We start from the raw sequence: 19628 nt of genomic DNA on the forward strand, positions 1-19628 counted from the left end.
TTTATGGATTTTGCGCGGCCCGATACGCCATATTTTGACCCCCTCAAAATGTTTGGCTCATTGCGCCACTGACCTCTTTAATTCTATACGGTCCTGTAGTGGACCTGCGACTGCCATATAATTTTATGTATAGGGAATCTGGGTTTTGCACCACGGTACCGCTTTAGGCATGTCAGGGGTTCAAAGGAAGAAATGGGTGAAGGGTTTGGAAATATCAAGAAAAAAATCAAGAAGAGTAGTAAATTAAGCTACTGGCGTCAATATTTTGAAGGGGCAAGTCACTTATCCTTTTCCCAAGTTGAATAAGATCTCTATAAAGTTGCAGAGTTTCCAACAAAATTAAGAATTTTGATTAAATTTGATAGGCGAACGGGAATCTTAACGGCAATTACATTATTAGATGAATTGTATGTTATAATCAAGTGATTGCACATTTATTTGGTGCTATGTATTGTGATGCACAGCAACCTTTTTTGAAAACTGAAACTTGGCTACTCGTGAAACTAAAACCAAAATGATGAATAAAATAGATATCAAGTACAGAATAAACACTACTATCGAATACAGGCCTAGCCTTTTGGTCCAACAAAATTCCTAGACCATATTCCAATCGACTTCAGTTATTTCAAATAGCATAGACCCATATGACTGTATGCAATTCTCAGATTTTAAACGACTTTCATATACTCCAAGAGAATACGCGACACTGTAGATAACAACAAATTATTTGATGAAGTTGAAACCACTTTTCATCTGATAGCAGGCTAATCGCTATATAAGAGAAGATTAGAGAAGATAACAATTTTCATTTTAAAAAATATTAATTTCTCGACGAGCGCCACGTTATCTTCATTTTTACCAAATCATCCCGGTATTCGACGGATAAAAAAAACGACGTAATATGGCATGTCGTATGTAACTGAGTTAGCAGTTCGGTTGAATTTCCTATTAAGAAACAAAATGGCAATAATTAAAGAAGGTGATATATAGGCATATCGATCACGACCCAAAATGATATATTCTACAGCAAAATTGATTTTATTCTCCAATTTCAGAGTTATAATACATCCTTGTGAATTTTGTCATCGGATAATAGGACTCAGTTCAGCAGCCAGAAGAAGGTTTAACATGATTTCTCTTCACCCTTCCTATTATCAGTCTATTGATGTTGAAATTGTTTACTGTTTTGTCAAAAGTTACACGTTGAAACTTTGACTGATATAGCAACAACTTGAGTTTATTTGTTATATTGTTATACAATAGGGGGACTAAATCAATGAAAATAATATTAAAAGACAAATTCCGTATGATTTTTTTTGTTATATCAAATTGGCACCCCCCCCCCCTCTTGTATAACCCCCCTCTCTCCCCCCTCCCTCTCTCCGTCTTCCCCTCTCCTCCCCTTTCTTTCTCATTTCCTTTTCCCCCTTCTTTTTTGTTCGTTTCTTTTGCTTCCCCCCCTCGGCCTTCTCTCCTTCCTTCCCTCTTTTCTCTACCTCTTTATATATCTCTTTTCCCTTCCTTGTCTTCCCCTCTCTTTCGATCCTTTCCCCCTTTGGTGCCCCGTTTTCGCCTACCCTGGGGCCCTAACCCCGATCGAGGGCTGCGGGACCCTTTTTGGCACTACGCGCGTTGTTATAGTGTTGGATCGGGTGGCGGTCGCACCCTGTCGCAAAAGGAACTGTTTCCAAAATGTTGATTTGTGAAAAATAAGTGGATCTTGCCCTTTTTTGTACGTAGCTCTTGATAATATGCCGATTTTATATAGTGACATGAAATATTTTTTTCCAAGTCTTCCTCTCACTCATTTTATTCACTCGTCTTCTTCCTCTTCTTTTTTTCTCTTATCTTTTCCTTCCTTTTTTCTTTCTTTCGGTTTTCTTCTTTTTTGCTCCGCCAATAGGGGGCCCGGGCCCCTCGGGCCCCCACCTGGATCCGCCTATGTCTGATGCGGTGCGTCTACTGTCCCAGGCCATATACATCTCTATGCCCAGGCCCAAGTATACTACCCATGGACCGAGACGAGATCGAGACTCCTTTCAAACTTTTGTTGTCGAGTGCGCCTGCGCTAGAATCATGGCGGCATCCATGAGCTGGGATAGACTTCGTCGAGGCGTTTCTACTTCCCCCAAACCGGTAGAAAAATCGAGTTCTTTGACCGTAAGTCTTACATTTTATTTTCATTAAAAAGAAGAGACATATCCATCTATATTCGAAGTGCGATAGAAAATTTTACTATTGAGGTACTATTGAGATTCAGACAAGGCAGCTACACTACACTGTCTAGGCCTACTTAGTTTTTCATTGTCCCATGTGTGCTTATTGGTGTAGGGTCTAACCACTTGCTCACTGTAGCTGTATTCACTCATTCAATGAACAAGGTTATAATATAACCTTGTTCTCACTTATATCTCCATGTGTGGCAAAATAAGGGTGGCCATGTTTGGCTTATTTTCTCTTTTTCTTTGGGGCAAATGCTTGATTTTTTTACACTGACAGTTACACCTATTCATACAACTTGGCTCTTATTTAACTTAAGTCTTATTTAAATTTGATTCTTTAAATAATTTTTTTCTTAATTAAAAATAGAGATAAAAAAATGAAAATTTTCTTGCCATTTTACTTTCCACCAATAGAGGGCGTACACAAATATATGCCCAAAATTCAAGTTTTTGAGCGCTCTGGTGAATGAAAAAATTATTCCTGAGTTACTATTTTACTAATGAAAAATAAATTGCAACTGTATGGAAATTATTAATTTTGGGAAAAAAGTGATATTTTAATGATTTTTAAAGTGTGTGCTATGTACAACATTGGCATACCATCCATAGTCCTACTTCTAGATTCCCCACAGGCAGGATGGTAGCAGTGAACAGGTGGCTGTATTGTATGGTAGTGGATCGTATTACCGAACACTGTTCATGAATTTGATCATATCAAACACACTGTTCCAATAAAATTCACCTAACTTTCACCATAAATACACAAATACCTACAAAATATAAATATGCAGAAATTTTGCCGAAATTGTTTTTCATTTTTACAACATCAGCTTCCAATTGGACCTCTCTTCGCAGTAGAGGCGCATGGCCAATATGGGAGACTCTCTCCAATAGGGGAGACAATCTCCCACATTGGAGACTTGCTTTGCAAAAGGACAAAAGAAACAACACCAACAAAAACATGATTTTTTCCACCCAAAATTTTGTCTCACTGAGGTCAGAAGCCCATTTGTTTTGTGTGTGATCGACAACAAAAATCCTTATCAAAACAAAAGTAGACGGTGAATTTTTAAAGTAGATGGTGAAAAGGGGTAATTTGTCATGAGGAATCTGCTTATCACATTTTTATTTGCCGCCAAGGTAATCCTTTTGCCGCAAATGTAAACAAAGGAAATTAGTCTCCAAAACTGGAGACTATCTCTGAAATTGGATACCCAAATTCTTTACAAAAGTCTCTGATATTGGCGATAATTTCCCACATTGGAGACAGTCTTCAATATTGGCTGTGCACCTCTACTGCTTCGCAAGTGAAATATTTTGGTCACTTGTTGAAAAAGGTGTCGTATTACCGAACGTGTGTTTTCTATGGGAAAAGTTGTAAAAAGAACAAAGTCACTGATGAGCCTTTTTGACCATATTTTATTGTTTTAGGATATAAAGACTTCCAAATTGTATTGGTATTACCAATAACGCGTGCCACCCATTCACTTTGTGCATGATATGTCTACGTAGTTACAACCACTACGGTGTGTATGGTCTATGGAATACTTCGATCTATAGAGGGAGAGGATGCCGCCAAGTGTCACCGGAGCATATCCTGACAGAATAAGACTGAGTTTTTGGTCTACGCAGAAGCAGGCTGTTTTCTTTTTCTGTACATATATTCACAATGTGGTTTTGTTTTTCTGTGGTTTGTTTTATTATAAATTATTTTTTTGAAGATACAGTGTATGATCCTAAATTTGCAAGAAAGTTAATGAACTCACAAAAAAACCACAGATTTCTTTGTTTCTAAGCTCCAGCACTTTTTTCGAAACCCTGTTTCTGAAATCTGAGTTTAGCCATTGTGTGCTTAGTTATGGTGTATATGCCACATTTTTTATGGCAAAATTTGGCTTTTCAGCTGAGATGTGTTGTGATGATTGACTGTGTTCCCCGCTGGCTTGTGAAATAAGTTTGACATTTCAAATCGCTTCACTTGTCAGGGCATGTTACTCTTGTCAGTGGCGGACCATGACTCGGAGGAGACAAAGCATCGGAGGGGCACCGCATTGTTCAGAAACAATACAGTGCCCCTCCAATTATTGTCTCCTCTGTTGTCGAAATTCAGTGTCATTGGACAATGGACATTGCACTTGCATTATGCAACCACCTTGTTAGATGGCTGATATCCATTTGTTTGGAGTTTTTAAAAACATTTTCACAATTTTTTATTGCTTCTCCAACACTACACTGTGACTCTGTCATGCTGGAGGAGGTGTCGTGTCTAAAGCAAAACTGTAGTCACAGAGGAACAACCAACGAAACAGATACTGAAGCTTTCGGTCTATTAGGTTAACAACCGTATACGTAAGACAGCAGAAATCCCTGGACGTCTTTAGATGAGGTGTACTAAAGCAAGATGTATTCCAGCGGAACAACCGATGAAACGGAATGATGCTTTCAGTCATGTGTCTCTATCTAGATGCAAGATACATCACACACACTCAAAATATATACAGCCATACAGCCATCTTCACCAAAAGATTAATAAATAAATTCAGTCCAAAACAAAACTGCAATGCAGAAATATTCCAAGGCAAGAATCTAACTGTGACATAGAGCTGCCAAATACTACTAGTCAATGTTTCTTAGCATTTTTTTCTCATTGTATTCTTTACAACAGGGCCAAGTACAGTCATTGTGTGGCTTGCATTACCCTCTACGAACACGATGTTTTGAATTAGAAAGCCTCATCAGGAGATCCTCAAGCAAGGTAGGGTGCATGAGCAAATTTCTGAATTTATTGGTGAGAATAATGCCCAGCACATACTTTGCGATCCAATATGACATTTTTCTCATAGATCACATTTTGCATTAAATTTTAAAGCTCCAAGAAGTAAATTTATTTGATTGAGGTTTGGCCTAATGCTAGGAATAATAAATTTATAATTTTACTTTGTGGCATGCCCCATGGTCTGAGGATTGTCCAAATCGGCTTCAAGTCGTAGCCGATGATGACGTCATTACAATTTGGAATTGAATTTGCTCTTATTCCTAAAAGGAGGCTTGAACTTGACTGAATTTTTATTGCAGTTTAATCCTACCACTATTCTGAACTCTGTTCGCCAAGATTTTTATCTGGTGGAAAGTAAATATAAAATGTAATACATTTTCTTTGAAATTTGGATTGTGACGGATCGCATAATGTGTGCTGGGCTTAAGAATGGAAGAATGTTAACCTTTATACCGATATGCCAAGTGAACACAACATCACAGCATGCTAAAAAACCACGAGTGGATCCTGGGTTGACCAGAAAGGTTGGAGGACGTGGCACTTTTTAATTTCAGACAATAGAAGCAACATTTTTTTTTTAACTAGCAGAATGAAAATGAAATAATTTGTGGTCAGGAAGGGAGTTCCTGCTCCCTTGATCAGAATCCGTGCCTGTGAATCGAGCTGGATTAGACACATAGGCCCGTATTCTGAAGTCAAGTTTAACTTAACTGGGGTTTAAAGTTATGGTTTGCATGTAAGTATGGATGGCCAATTGTTACATATATCACTAACAGTAGAGATAATATCACTAACAGTAGACATATCATATTTCAGCTCATACATCTATGGCTCTCAAATCATTCATAATTGTCTAGGAAGTATAAAAAGATGATTGTCTTCACCATCCATGAATTGGGAAACAGCACAGAAAACATAAAGAAACATACAACTTAATAAACATTTTGACACTTGTGGCTTCCCATACTTTTAGCACTGAGTTAAACCATGGCCTATTATACCTGACTTCAGAATATGGACCAAAACTTTGGATAGGCCCACCACTGTGCACAGACAATATGGCATACAATATGGTATTGTAGATTACCCGGGTGTTTCCCTCATGACCTGAAGCCCATTCATTTTTGGTAATTTAATCGAAGATATTGAAAATTAATCAACACAGTTTCTGTTTTCAGTTAACAAGAAATAGAAGAAAGGGTGAAACTAATATGATGTGGATGATTATCCTATCCTTCTCGCAAAAATAAAATCCTTCAACACTGTCGTGTACTTGAATGCTTTTTAAAAAAAATTCCAACAGGATCTGCACAGCATATATACCTTGTTCCTAGACCTTGTGTTTGGACTGAATGGCCATCCAGGCTGGGGGCTTCACACCCTGAACTGTCAGTACTCCAAAGATGATTTCAAGGTCCTCCAGGATTTCATGTCTCCCAATGGACCGGTCTTCCTCATGGTCTACAAGCTACAGGGTGACCACTACCTGAGATACGAGTTTCCTGTGGAGAAATTACCGGTAATTAGCCTCTTGCATATAGAGCACCAGGCGCATCATATCTGATGAAAAATTTGGCATCATTATAGCTATTCCCTATTCTAGAAAAGAGCATTTTATGTTTAAAGATGAATTTATAAAAGTAAGATCAATGTAAAAGAAGTTCTAAATATTGTAGTGATACTAGTAGAAGTAGTTATACTAGTAGCAGTAGTAATTATTCTAGTAGAAGTAGTAGTAGTAGTAGTAGTAGTGGTGGTGGTGGTGGTGGTGGTGGTGGTGGTGGTAGTAGTAGTAGTAGTAGAAGTAGCAGTAGTAGTAGTAGTAGCAGTAGCAGTAGCAGCAGTAGCAGTAGTAGTAGTAGTTGAAGTGGTAACACTTGAAGTTGAACTGCTTATCTGCATGTCTTTCCTCCTCTTTCTGTAGGCCCCCACAAGAGCATCATTGGCTGATGGTATAGTACCTCCTTTCTACCAAGGAAAGCTGGCATACCAGTCTCATGGAAGGACGCCCTCTGTTGTTATGCTTAGTATCCTTTGATATCATCACTGTGCATAGATTAAAAGCAATGTGACAACCTAGCCACTCATCCCAATTGCAACTGGTTCTAGAAAATTTCAAAAATCTCAGATCGCAATTGTTCTAACCCTCTGCTTCATGCCTTGCACAATGATTCCTTGTTGTTTATAATCTTCACTCTGCTGTAACAAAGTATTTTGACAATTTTGAAATCATTATCAGCTACATGTATATATATTTTATATTTAAAGATGAATTTATAACGAGATCAATATCAACGACTTCCCAGCATATATATCAGAGTTCTGCAGGAACTTGTCAAAGGACAACTGATAATGTTGATTTTAATGCTTTCTAAAAGCAGAGTCTTATTTACAGCACTTTAAAAAGCAGATTGATAATTTCAAATGTATGAAATCAATATCCTCAAGGCAGCATTGATGCGTTCCTGTAAGAATATGATTAACGTTTTACATTATCCTTTCAAATATTTCACCTTAATTTCTCAATGTTAGATGCATTTGAGTACTTCATGTACGTCTTTGCGTATTATCTTGTCAGCGAAAAGGTGCATAAGGTATGTTATCAAACCACCGGGGGTGGGGGGGGGGTCATTACAAAGATCCAGATTTGAGCTCTAAACGAGAGCCATGTAAATTAATTTCGCCTTGTTGAACAAAAAGTTCTATTGAAAATGCAACTTTATGTTGCGTGCTAAAGATTTAAGACCATATTTTATCTTCTTTTTGGCTCCCCCTTAAACTGATATAGATTTCTTCATGAAAGTCTCTGGAACTCTCAGATGGTTTTCCCCTCATAGACTGCAGTCTGATATAAGGGTACCACAGATCCATTTTAATGATCTGCTTAAGTCATCTTATAGTTATATTTATAGTTATATTTTTTATAGTTTTCATTTTGAAAACTTCATATTCTTGGTTGATTATCTATCCATCTGACCAAAATTATATGCCATGGAGGCACGGACATGATGAATTGAGAGATAATTATGTCTCTTTCTCTTTATTTCTCTCTATTTGTCTCTCTCTTCCTATCTGTCTGTCTGTCTCTCTCTCACTCTTCTATCATTCTGTTTTAGACCATGAATAATTGGAGCCAGCCTCAGGATTACTTCTACCCGGTGTTGTTAGACCAGTACCTGTGCTACTTCCTCCGTAGTGATGGGCGCGCTGTGCCCCCAATACCCGTCACAAGCAGTGCCCCTAATCCTGCGGCCAACCGAATGTCTCCTTATAGGTAATTACATAGATGCATACTAATAAAGGACAGAAACTTGCCCCCTCCCCCTCTCCCTAGTCCCTGGTCCCCACCTCAAAATTGAAAAAAAAGAGAAAAGTGTTGTTTTGCTTGAGTGATTTGTTTTTGCAGCTGCAGAGCCCCCCTAAACCATGTAAAAGTTTGATTGTGAAATGCTTTATAGGAATTATGAAGACAAAAAAAAAAAAAACAGTGTTTTTACATAGTTTCAACTTGTAAGAAAATGTATTTGGTGATTCTTAAGCTACATGTACACAAGTGTGCAAATACTCATAAAGCCATTCATGTAATTATTTGGGAATTCAGTAATGGGCTTTTTCATAATGTCAATTTAATAAAAGTCATAAAAAAGACATTGCAAACATTTTCATTACTTTGAGTAAATGCATTAAGTTTATCACAAACTGATTGTGACCTGTATTTAAGTACGTATTCCATTGTGCACACATTCCTCTTTTGTAAATCCAGCATCTGCTGCAAATTATCATTTATACATTACCGTACATGACCATATTCTGGCAAGCATATGATATTATTTTATGTTATCTTTTAAAATAGTGAACTTGTAAGCATTTTATACATGATTGGTATTATTTATTGTTTGTAATACAGGGAATGATTTTGCTTTACAAATTTGACTCGCACTTTTGGTCACAAGAGAAAAGCTCTCAACTAAGTAATGTACAGTCTTATGTGAAAATATGCTATACAAAATACTTTATGCATAGCAGTCTTTCAAAATGTGGAGCAAATTGCGATGAGATACTAGGAAAATTATTCCCTGTTTAATATATTTTTTCGTGTTACTTCCTCTCTCCCTTTTCAAATTTTCTATTTAAAGAAAAAAATCTACAAATATTTTTATTGAACTTCTCTCTCTTCTTTCCCCCTCCCCTCCGTCTGATGACCTGGGGCCCACAACACAAATCTTAGCAATCATCCAAGAACATTTTTCTATGATTGATTGCATTGAATTCAGTGTACAATTCATCATAAAAATCAAGCGCATGATTAATTGCTAACATTTGTGTTACGGGACCCTGATCAGAATATCCATCCGAATGGGTAGTGTTGTTTCTTACTGTGCCATACCATGTTTCATTCAGGTATTCAATATCAAACAAGTTTATAGTTATTCAAATTGCCTTTCAGGAACTTGAACTTTCTTCCGTTTCTCATGCCATTTTCCCTTTTGGTCATCAAATCCAATATCAGCTTTGGAAAAAAAATTGTCAGAATTTGGCTTGGCAGTGAATTTTAATCATCTACAGTTAAATGAAATTCTACAAGCACATTTAAAGAAAATTGGACCCCCTTGTTATTCAGTTTTAAAAAATGCCTTGCCCCCAGAAAATACATGCCCTTTCGATCCCCATTAATTTGATGTTTATTGATAATGTGAAAAATAAACCAATTTTCCATGTTTTCTATCATTTAACTTTAAAATTAATTTCATTATGATTCACTGTTTTTTGTCATGTTGACTTGCATGAATCACATGACCTTGTGAGACTCTTGCCTACTGCATAATGTCAAACTCTTGCAAGTAGTGAAAGTGAAGTCACCAATAATTCCGACCTGCACAGTATATATTTGTTAAGTCTCCATTTTAGGAGGCCAAGAAAAGGCTTCGTGCACTAACTGATGTCTACCGAATGGGACGGTATGTGTATACCCCATCATGGTCAACTGGGATTAAGTGAATTGTGTAAAATAGACCACTATACATGCTTTTCTTGTTAATATATTCACCTTTGACCTTTTATACAGACTACCTCAGTACGGAGTTCTTTATCATTACCTGTAAGTCATCCTTTAAAAAACAAATATCAAACTATTTTGAGCAACCATTTACTGCATTTCCTTTCACTGCTTTTAGTTTGTTTTAGTTTGCAAGCTTGTGAATGTTAACCTGTTGACAACTGGAAAGCATTTGATTAACATTTGTCATGTGACAACTTCCTTGGTTTTCATTGGTTGAGAAGCACTGGTGTCGGACTGTTATTGTTGGATTTAATTTCTAATGAGTACTCCCCTGAATTCCTATATTTTTTTGTGCAGTGAGTGCCTGGTTCTGGTAGGCAACGCGTCAACACGTGCATTTTATATGTAACTTCATTTACCGTAGGCTGAGCATGGGGTGCACTAGATTTGCTAGAAAAGCTCGATCAGACTTGGTGTGAAAAAACTCCACATATGTTTTCAAAGTCCTTTTGGCATTCAACCCCAAAATATCAGTCATGAGGGAGTTACATTTGCTTTTGATTTTGAAATAGTTCTTGGATGATGATAATGATATAATAGATAGTGCAATATGCATTGTTTCTAAGCAGCATTTACCTCACTAAAATGTGAGATAGCCCTCTGACATTTATCCAAAATCCAAATTGCGATTGACCACAGTCGCGAGGGAAAAATAGTCTCACCAAGACCTGGTAATGCTTCACAAACCAACACCTGATATTCAAAAGTTTGTTGACTGATCATTCGCCCCAATATGGCATGCAGTAGGTTTGTATTGCATATTATACACTTTTGAATGGTATGAGACTTCACTAACACTAAATATGAACACAAATCCTTTAAGCAACAGGATATTATTTCATTATGGAAGCAACTTTTTTTGTCCTTCCCTGACCTAAATTTGTGAAAATTGATATAAAATCGGCTGAGGAGGTAAAGTTCAATATGTAGATAAGATATTCTATGGCCACATTTTGCGCAATAATCGCTGTTCAAATGCAACACTTCACCACATGACCATAATGGAGCCTACTCCCCCCCCCCCCCCCCCGAAATTTGGGAAATTTACATTGTTTTACGGAAAATTTCCAAAAAATTCACCCAAAATATGCACCAAATCCTTCAATTTTACATGACAAATGCAAAAACGTCCCAATGACAATCTTGGTCGCTTCGCTCCCTCGCTTTCGATCTATTTTAAGTTTACCACGTGGCGGTTTCATAAAGCTGTTCGTAAGTTAAGAACGACTGGTGAACCTTTCTTACGTGCTATATCTATTTACCAAAAGAAAGAATCACCAGTCGTTCTTGAAGTCGCTCTTATCTTACGAACAGCTTTGGAAACACCCACCCAGTACTGTAGACGTGTTTGGGGCCAGTGTGAAGATGGTATAATTGTGTTTCAGCTATGTACATGTAATCCATGTTTGTACTCTGTTTATGGAATTTTGTCACTATTTTTCACCATCTGGTATATATTTTGGGAGCACCAAACCCTGTTGTTTTACCATGCCACATGCACATCTAATTCACTATGGTACCAAATTTCAGTATGAACATTTATTTGAAGACTTGAACTGCTTGTGATTTTGATTTGGTTAGCAACTGATTTTCTCAGATACCAATCATTTGATGGTTTAATCAACCAATATTTGATTTTTAAATGTACATGTATAAGGCACAATTGAAGCGCATTACAAGACATGTACGATTGTTTTTTTATGATTTATCGATAATTTATTTTATTTATTTGTCAATTATTTATTTGTTTCATTTTATTTATAAATTATTTATTTAGATAGCTATTTATTCAATTGTTTTCATTTTATCTTTTTTATGTGGGGGCGCTAATTGAGTGCTCCTTAAAGGTCAAGTCCATGCCAGCAAAATGTTGATTGGAATAAATAGAGAAAAACCAAACTAGCATAACACTGAAAATTTCATCAAAATCGGATGAAAAATAAGAAAGTTATGGTATTTCAAAGTTACGCTTATTTTTCACAAAACAGTGATATGCACAACTCAGTGACATGCAAATGAGTCAGTCGATGATGTCCATCACTCACTATTTCTTTTGTTTTCTATTGTTTGAATTATACAATATTTCATTTTTTACAGATTTGACAATAAGGACCAACTTGACTGAATCATATAGTATTAAACAATGCTAATTTCACATGCTTAGCGAGCAATTAATCGTTGTTTCACTTGACAATGAGGATAGAATTGGAATATTTCATATAATAAAATACAAAAGAAATAGTGAGTGGATGATGTCATCAGTCTCCTCACTTGCATACCGACCAGGATGTGCATATGACTGTTTTGTAAAATTAAGCGAAACTTTAAAATGTCATAACTTTCTTATTTTACATCCAATTTTGTTGAAATTTTTAGTGTTATGCTAGTTTGGTTTTTCTCTATTTATTCCAATCAACATTTTGCTGGCGTAGACTTTACCATTAAGGATACAAAAATAGACTTGTTAGATGTAAATTTCCTTGATGAATTTCTCCCTAGGGATTTCCCTTTGGGTAATTTTTTCACCTGTGGCCACATAGAATGTGCAGGGAAATTCCCTATGATGTGAACATCAAGATTATTCAAGAAACAGACCTTTGCAATAACCCAGAATTTGGTGTTTATCTCTTATTCAAACATTTGGTTTAATGTTGTTGGATATTTTCTAAGGAAAGACTAGCCACAATTTATCATTACATAATCATTTGGTTTATTTCCATGTCATGTGTTTTATGTGTAGGCTATATGGTGCTTTAGATTACAAACTAACTGGCATGTTCATCTGTTAATACTTCACCTTCTTTGTGCAAAGCAAAAGTTAGATTCCATTGCTCAATGTATTGCATTTTTCAATATATTTTTTTAAAGGCGCACATTATTTTTCATTTCTGCTTGTGTATGTTTACTTTTGGGGGCTAAGCTTGTTGTTTTTATGATATATTTGTTCTTTTTCTGTTCATGCTTTCAGTTTTGTTGATGTTTTATTTCTTATTCACAACATCCAATTTTCTTCTCTTTGCACAGCTGATGCTCATATTCTTAGAGAATGAAATGCTAAAATATAGTGATGATTAGTTTTATGATACATTTGAATAAATACCATTTTGTCTTTATTTTACCACTACGAGCCAATCCAGGGTGCACATCCCCCTCCCCAGAAATATGCCATTGTTCCTCCTTTTTTCAATTTATTATTTTTGTCAGCATTTTTCTTTTTATTTTGGAGACAATTTTATATTTATTGCATTTTGGGAATGATTATTATATTTTTTTAATTAATTTATTATTCATATTCATTCATTAATTTATTTGTTCATTTATTTGTATAAATCTATTTATTCATTCATTCATTTGTTATTATTATTATTAGGGATCTGTCTGTTGACAGATCACCTCTTATGTTTCTACCAATTTTCTTTTTTATTTCTTTCTTTTTATTATTATTATTATTATTATTATTACTTTTTAGAGGGGGGTCTTGCTGTCACAAAATTGAGATGAAATTGAACTCCATCCTGTGCCTGTCTTTGGTGCCCCCTCATTTATAACAGCCCAGATCAGCCCCCCCCCTGTCTCATTTCTATGAATATCACCTTGTGATTGTAATGTTATCTTTAATTAGGGGACTGTATTACAAAAGCCTCGCAATTGATTGCAGATTACAATTATGGTAGGTTCCTGCTGAGTGCGCTGAACAAAGTACACTTGCATCAGAGATCTTATAATGCTCTTTGCCCTTAAGAGATTGATTGCAAATGTTTGTGTTACAAAGTCCTGTGTACATGTATGTCATATGAGTTTGCATTTCTTTGATGATTTCAATGTCTATCGTTTCAATAGAGTTGACGTTCTACTAAAAATGCAAAATATTTATGAATTTTTTTTAAAATTTCTTTTGAAAATGAATTATCACTCTCATTAACTTAAAATACTTTCTTCTGAAAACTATTTTTATGAATATGTAGGATGTTTCTTTGATGCATTCCAGAGTTTCCTTTTCTGTATTTCAATAGGTTGCAAGGATGGGATGATCATTTTGCTTTCTTGTAGAGGATCTTGTAGTGTAGTTTTGATATTACCAAACAGATAATAAATCGGCTTAGAGATTTAATGTTGGCTGGACATGTATGGAAGTCTTCTATATTGAAATGGTGGGCAAAAACATCCTGTCAAGTCTCAATGCAAAATGAAATCATCGAGTGGGTTATACGTGTAAGGCATATTACCAATAATTTTCATTTCATTTTTCATTTCATTTTTATTTCCATATCCATGATATCACAAAGTATATAATATAACTCATACATACAAATTACACAATTGATGTTACTGAACGATAAAGCATATAATAATAATGAACAGATTTGGATATGGGGGGAACATGCAAAAAAAAGCAAAGCTCGTTACAAGGCAAGTTCCCTAAAATAACAGTATGTAATAATCATAAGTTATCCTTAAACAGGAAATAAATCAATAAGAACGGACATTCTTGCTATAGGTACAGTTTGAAAAAAAAAGGAAAAGGGAAACAATATATATATTACTACGTATATAGCAATAGAATAATAATGATAATAGAATAATAATAATATAATAATAGAATAATAATAGTGCACCTGATACTAAGAACAGAAGGAGGAAGAGAGAGAAAGACAGACAGGCAGACAGACAGATGAGATATACATGAGAGAGGGACAAGTAGAACAGACATGACATAACATGAAGACAAAAACACAACAATACAATTACATATAATCACATAAAGGGCTAGTAAGATAAGACAAGAAATAAGAGGTCAGCTTACAGAGTATCTATTGACAGTAGTAACAGCATTTGAGATGACAGTGTTGTCATGTAAGCTTGCGCATGTGTGAGTAGTTTAATATCTTTGAAGTAAGAACTTTTTCAATTTACATTTAAATGAGAGAACTCTGAGAGATTTTTTAATTTCGTTCGGTAGCGAGTTCCACAGTTTGGGTCCTGTATAAACAAATGTCTTTTGAGCAAAAAGACAGTGCCAAGTCTTTCCCAAAAGAATCCTGCAAGAGCCTTATCATTGCTGAACCTTCCTTCCATCTTAGAATAGACAAAATAATGCTGGTAATCGGCTAAGCCATAAGGAGTAAGTGGTAGGATGTAAACAAATGTACTTAATAATTGTCTCACCTGCGAAGCAAAGTGAGACTATAGGCGCCGCTTTTCCGACGGCGACGGCGGCGGCGGCGTCAACATCAAATCTTAACCTGAGGTTAAGTTTTTGAAATGACGTCATAACTTAGAAAGTATATGGACCTAGTTAATAAAACTTGGCCATAAGGTTAATCAAGTATTACTGAACATCCTATTAGAGTTTCATGTCACATGACCAAGGTCAAAGGTCATTTAGGGTCAATGAACTTAGACCATGTTGGAGGATTCAACATCGAAATCTTAACCTGAGGTTAAGTTTTTGAAATGTCATCATAACTTAGAAAATATATGGACCTAGTTCATGAAACTTGGACACAAGGTTAATCAAGTATCACTGAACATCCTGCATGAGTTTCACGTCACATGACCAAGGTCAAAGGTCATTTAGGGTCAATGAACTTTGGCCGAATTGGGGAAATCTGTTGAATTACCATCATAACTTTGAAAGTTTATTGGTCTAGTTCGTTAAACTTGGACATTAGAGTAATCAAGTATCACTGAACATCCTGTGCGCATTTCAGGTCACATGACCAAGGTCAAAGGTCAATGAACTTTGGCCATATTGGGTGTATCTGTTGAATAACCATCATATCTCTGTAAGTTTATTGGTCTAGTTCATAAAAAGTGGACATAAGAGTAACCATGTATCACTGAACATCTTGTGCGAGTTAGAGTAGTTTTCAAAGTCAGCACTGCTGCTATATTGAACTGCGTGATGCAGGTGAGACGGCCAGAGGCATTCCACTTGTTTTAATACTAAAGGTATTTGTATCTGGTCTGCCATTAGTGAGTCCTAGAAAATTCCATACAGTACTTTTTAGGTTTTTTTTTTTTAGTTGAGGAAAATCACAGAATTTTTACTATCTTGAAGTGTGTTTAGTAAAACTGGAGTTTTACTTAATATCTGAATATGTTCCATTGTGGGAAATCAAAAAAGATTCTCTCTCCCTCTCTCTTTAACAGGCATTCCAGCCCATATGGTGGTGGAGATGGAGGGCACCCCAATCAGCGCAGCCCCACCCAGCACCATGATACCACCCTAGGCTTGCATCATCAGGGTCTGAGCCCCGCTGGAGGGTTGGGTAGAGGGATGGGTGCGGCAGCGGGAATCAGCTTCCAGCAGCCCATCCAAGATGATCCGCAGGTGGAGACCTGGCGCTCCGAAGTCCTGGTCCAGGCTCTGACCGAGTTCTGGCTGAATCAGAACTCCCTACAGTTGGCCGAGGATAAGAGCTTCCTGGCTCAAGTCAGGGTAAGTTAAGGACCGTTCTGCTGTGCATTTCATGAAACAATCATTTGGTGATTTGCGTTGATATTGACATAAGCTACTGCATATCCATGCATCTGAGTGGCATGAGATGTTACACTTGTCAGTCGGCTTGTTTAAGAATAAAAAATAATAATAACGTCATGTAAGTCACTTCAGCTCTGAAAACTGTTCTCCCAGTGGACCCTGCTTAACATGATTATATTATTGTTATCCTGGCTTTGGAATGGCTACCTTGATCGGACGCTCAAGCTTTCAAGGAATTTCTTCCTACCTGGTACCCATTCACCTCACCCGTGTTGAGTGCAGCACAATACGGGTAAATCTCTTGCTAAAGGAAAATACATCATGGCTCGTAATTGAACCCACGTCCCTCTGATTGAAAGACAAGAGTCATTTAAACCACTAGACCATGAGGAGCATTTTGACTCGTATGAATTCAATGCTGTATTCATTTCAAGGAGAAACTTAAAATCTTCCTCTTGTATATTTTAATATCAGGAAAATTTCATCCCAAGCCCTGATCATGTGCGAATGGTACGCATCCTGGTGAAGAGGCTGCACTTTTTTGTAAACAGTGCTCGTCCCATGATGCACCAATCAGCTTACCAGCAGGGAGGAGAGTCGGCTATGGAGGAGCTGAAGAGGTAAAAAAAAAAAATTTATTTTTTTACTATCCATTATCTTCTCTGATCTACAGTTATGTAGTATTGTTAAGATGACTTTCTCTAAGTATCCTTTTGTGATGCTCTTTTAATAGCAAATCTGTCTTGGAATGTTCTTAAATATCTAAAATACTCCTTTAATTGCATTCAAACTGACCACCATGGTCTAAGGGAAAGGGGGTCATGTGAGTGTCATCCCTTACCAATATTGCATTTTCCCGTCTCTGTTCAGTTAGCCTTAGTTGAGAAAAAGGGTATATAAACATTACTTGACTGTGTATTGGATTTGTTAATTTGCAAAGCTGCCAACCATTTATATTTTTGCCAAAATTAAGACATTCTTCCAAGCAAATTATGGTATTACAGTTTTGCTTTATTACTTAAATTTTCCCCCCAAAATGAAAAAAAAATAAAGAAAATTGTTTTTCATTGAGAAAAATTGTCTCCATATGTCTCTTTTTTTTTTTTTTATAAAACCTGCATTCTACAGCTTGGTATAATCAATATAAAAAGTGATCAATATTGATTGAGACCATCAATAATATTATCAGCAAATTTTAGGAGTCAAATTTTAATTCAAGCCAGCTTCATTTCCTGTGTGGGGGCTGCATGTGTGCATCAGGCGCTCACGTACAGTAGCTGTAGTACACTGTAATTGCATTGTCTTTGTTCCAGGTAGTACATCTACTTGTTTCTTGTCTTTCCTGCTATTAATTTTCATGAAAGAGGAAATGGAGTTGATTTTAATTCTGCACTTGATTTTCTTTTGCCAATATGGTGAATTATATGGATGAATAAGCCAGTTCATAGTTCCTTTCTGCGCATGATCAGAAGGAGGTCATTTGTACTTAAGTGACATGGTGCTTTAAAATCTAATGAGATAAGCACCAACTTTGATGTCTTGATTATTCATATATTCTTTTGAATTGTCGTTTTCATTTACATCCACAAAAAACAACAATGCTTCCACGAACACTGGTATATTACAGTTTGCAAAGTACATTGTGCAACATGCTAAGATATGCATTCAAATTAGGAATGCAACAAATGCCTTCAGTAAGTGTTCATTTGTGTGCTATTCTAGTCACCTGGTCTATTCAATTTTTTTCATCCTGCTATGTAAGGCAAGCTTACGTAATATCCTGCTTTGAAATCTGCCTATCATGATGAAGGAAATGAAAGGTCATTTGACCAAAATTGTCCATGAAGTCACTACGAACTGGTCTATTAAATGAGAATAATTGACTGAGCTGGTTTATTGTGAATTCTCTTACTCACAGTCTGCTGTGAAAAAAGGCATTCACATGAAAGCTTAACAGGAAAAGGCATCGGACATTTTTGATGTATGCCAGTTAATATAGCCTGCTTGCATTGTAGCAGATTACATGATTTGGATGAATGAATTTCGGATAACAAGGTCAACTTGAAGGTTGTGTGGGGGTCAATATTACCAAATACAGTTTTGAGGTTCACAGAATAATACATCTTTATCCAAGTGACTGGCAGATCATGTTTTAATTTTTGTTTTTACAAATTATTTTTAATTTTTCATTATTTTTTTAATTCCAGGTACATTATGACAGTCTTTGTACAGAAGCCGCTTTATGTGTTTCTAAGACATGGCTTTGATAATTGGCCTCTTGACTCATCATTCAGACAGGTAACATGTTTCTCAATAAAAATTTGCATGCTAAAAGAAAATCATATGCTTATTTATGATGTCATTTTTTTTCCAATGGATACATTGGTCCCTTATGAACCTTATCAGAATTGTGTACTGGACCTGATAGTAGGAATCCCGCTCAGCATTTTTCTCAGCAGCTGTTCTTCATTCCCATTTTTTTTCTATGCAAGGAAAGGACGCTGAGTTGGGTTCATATAGAAAAATAAAACTCACACTTCTGTTATAACAGGTGCCTTACTTGGATAATGCAATTAACATTGCCTTATTTGACCAAGTTCACCACTAAAGTGTCACTGTTAATTATCTTAAGGCTTGGTCCCACTGCACTTACAGATGCAGAGAGGATGTAAAGCAGAAAAGAATCTTGCCATCCGTTGGAAAAGTTATGTATCCATTGTGTACTCTGCATACATGTTTCATACGCTCTATATCCATCTAGTATCAGTCCACTGTCATTTCAGTGTTTGCCCATTTTGTCCAAATGTCTGGAGCGAATGAAAATGGATGCAGCCACCCAAAAATTTTGATTGTCCGCTGTATTTGTTATGAATACATTTTTGTCCGTCGGCCAGTGGGACCAGGCCTTCAAGATTTTAGTGTTGTGATCTGTTCAGTTTGATTGTGTCAGAACAGGTGCATCAATTAAAAAATAGATGAAAAATCCAAACGTATTTAAATCTTCCAAATTTAACTCTTTATATATTCAGACCCCGTTAAACAAAGTTTGAAGGTGGTATATTTAGGAATCCGTGTACAGTAAGTCGG

At 36.2% G+C, this 19628-nt stretch overlaps 1 protein-coding gene across 1 annotated transcript in view; it reads left to right on the forward strand.

Moving 5' to 3' along the window:
• Nucleotides 1-2035: 2035 nt before the first annotated feature.
• Nucleotides 2036-19628, forward strand: part of LOC121408520 (sphingomyelin phosphodiesterase 4-like) — a 28667-nt gene continuing 11074 nt past the window's right edge. The window contains exons 1-10 of the mRNA XM_041600005.1: nt 2036-2160; nt 4888-4977; nt 6302-6517; nt 6923-7025; nt 7531-7592; nt 8115-8272; nt 10064-10096; nt 16211-16499; nt 17016-17161; nt 18749-18839. Coding sequence (XP_041455939.1) covers nt 2077-2160; nt 4888-4977; nt 6302-6517; nt 6923-7025; nt 7531-7592; nt 8115-8272; nt 10064-10096; nt 16211-16499; nt 17016-17161; nt 18749-18839 — 1272 coding nt within the window. The 5' untranslated portion in view covers nt 2036-2076. The remainder of the gene's footprint in view (nt 2161-4887; nt 4978-6301; nt 6518-6922; nt 7026-7530; nt 7593-8114; nt 8273-10063; nt 10097-16210; nt 16500-17015; nt 17162-18748; nt 18840-19628) is intronic.

Source organism: Lytechinus variegatus, chromosome 2, assembly GCF_018143015.1.
Source record: "Lytechinus variegatus isolate NC3 chromosome 2, Lvar_3.0, whole genome shotgun sequence".
NCBI lineage: Eukaryota > Metazoa > Echinodermata > Echinoidea > Temnopleuroida > Toxopneustidae > Lytechinus > Lytechinus variegatus.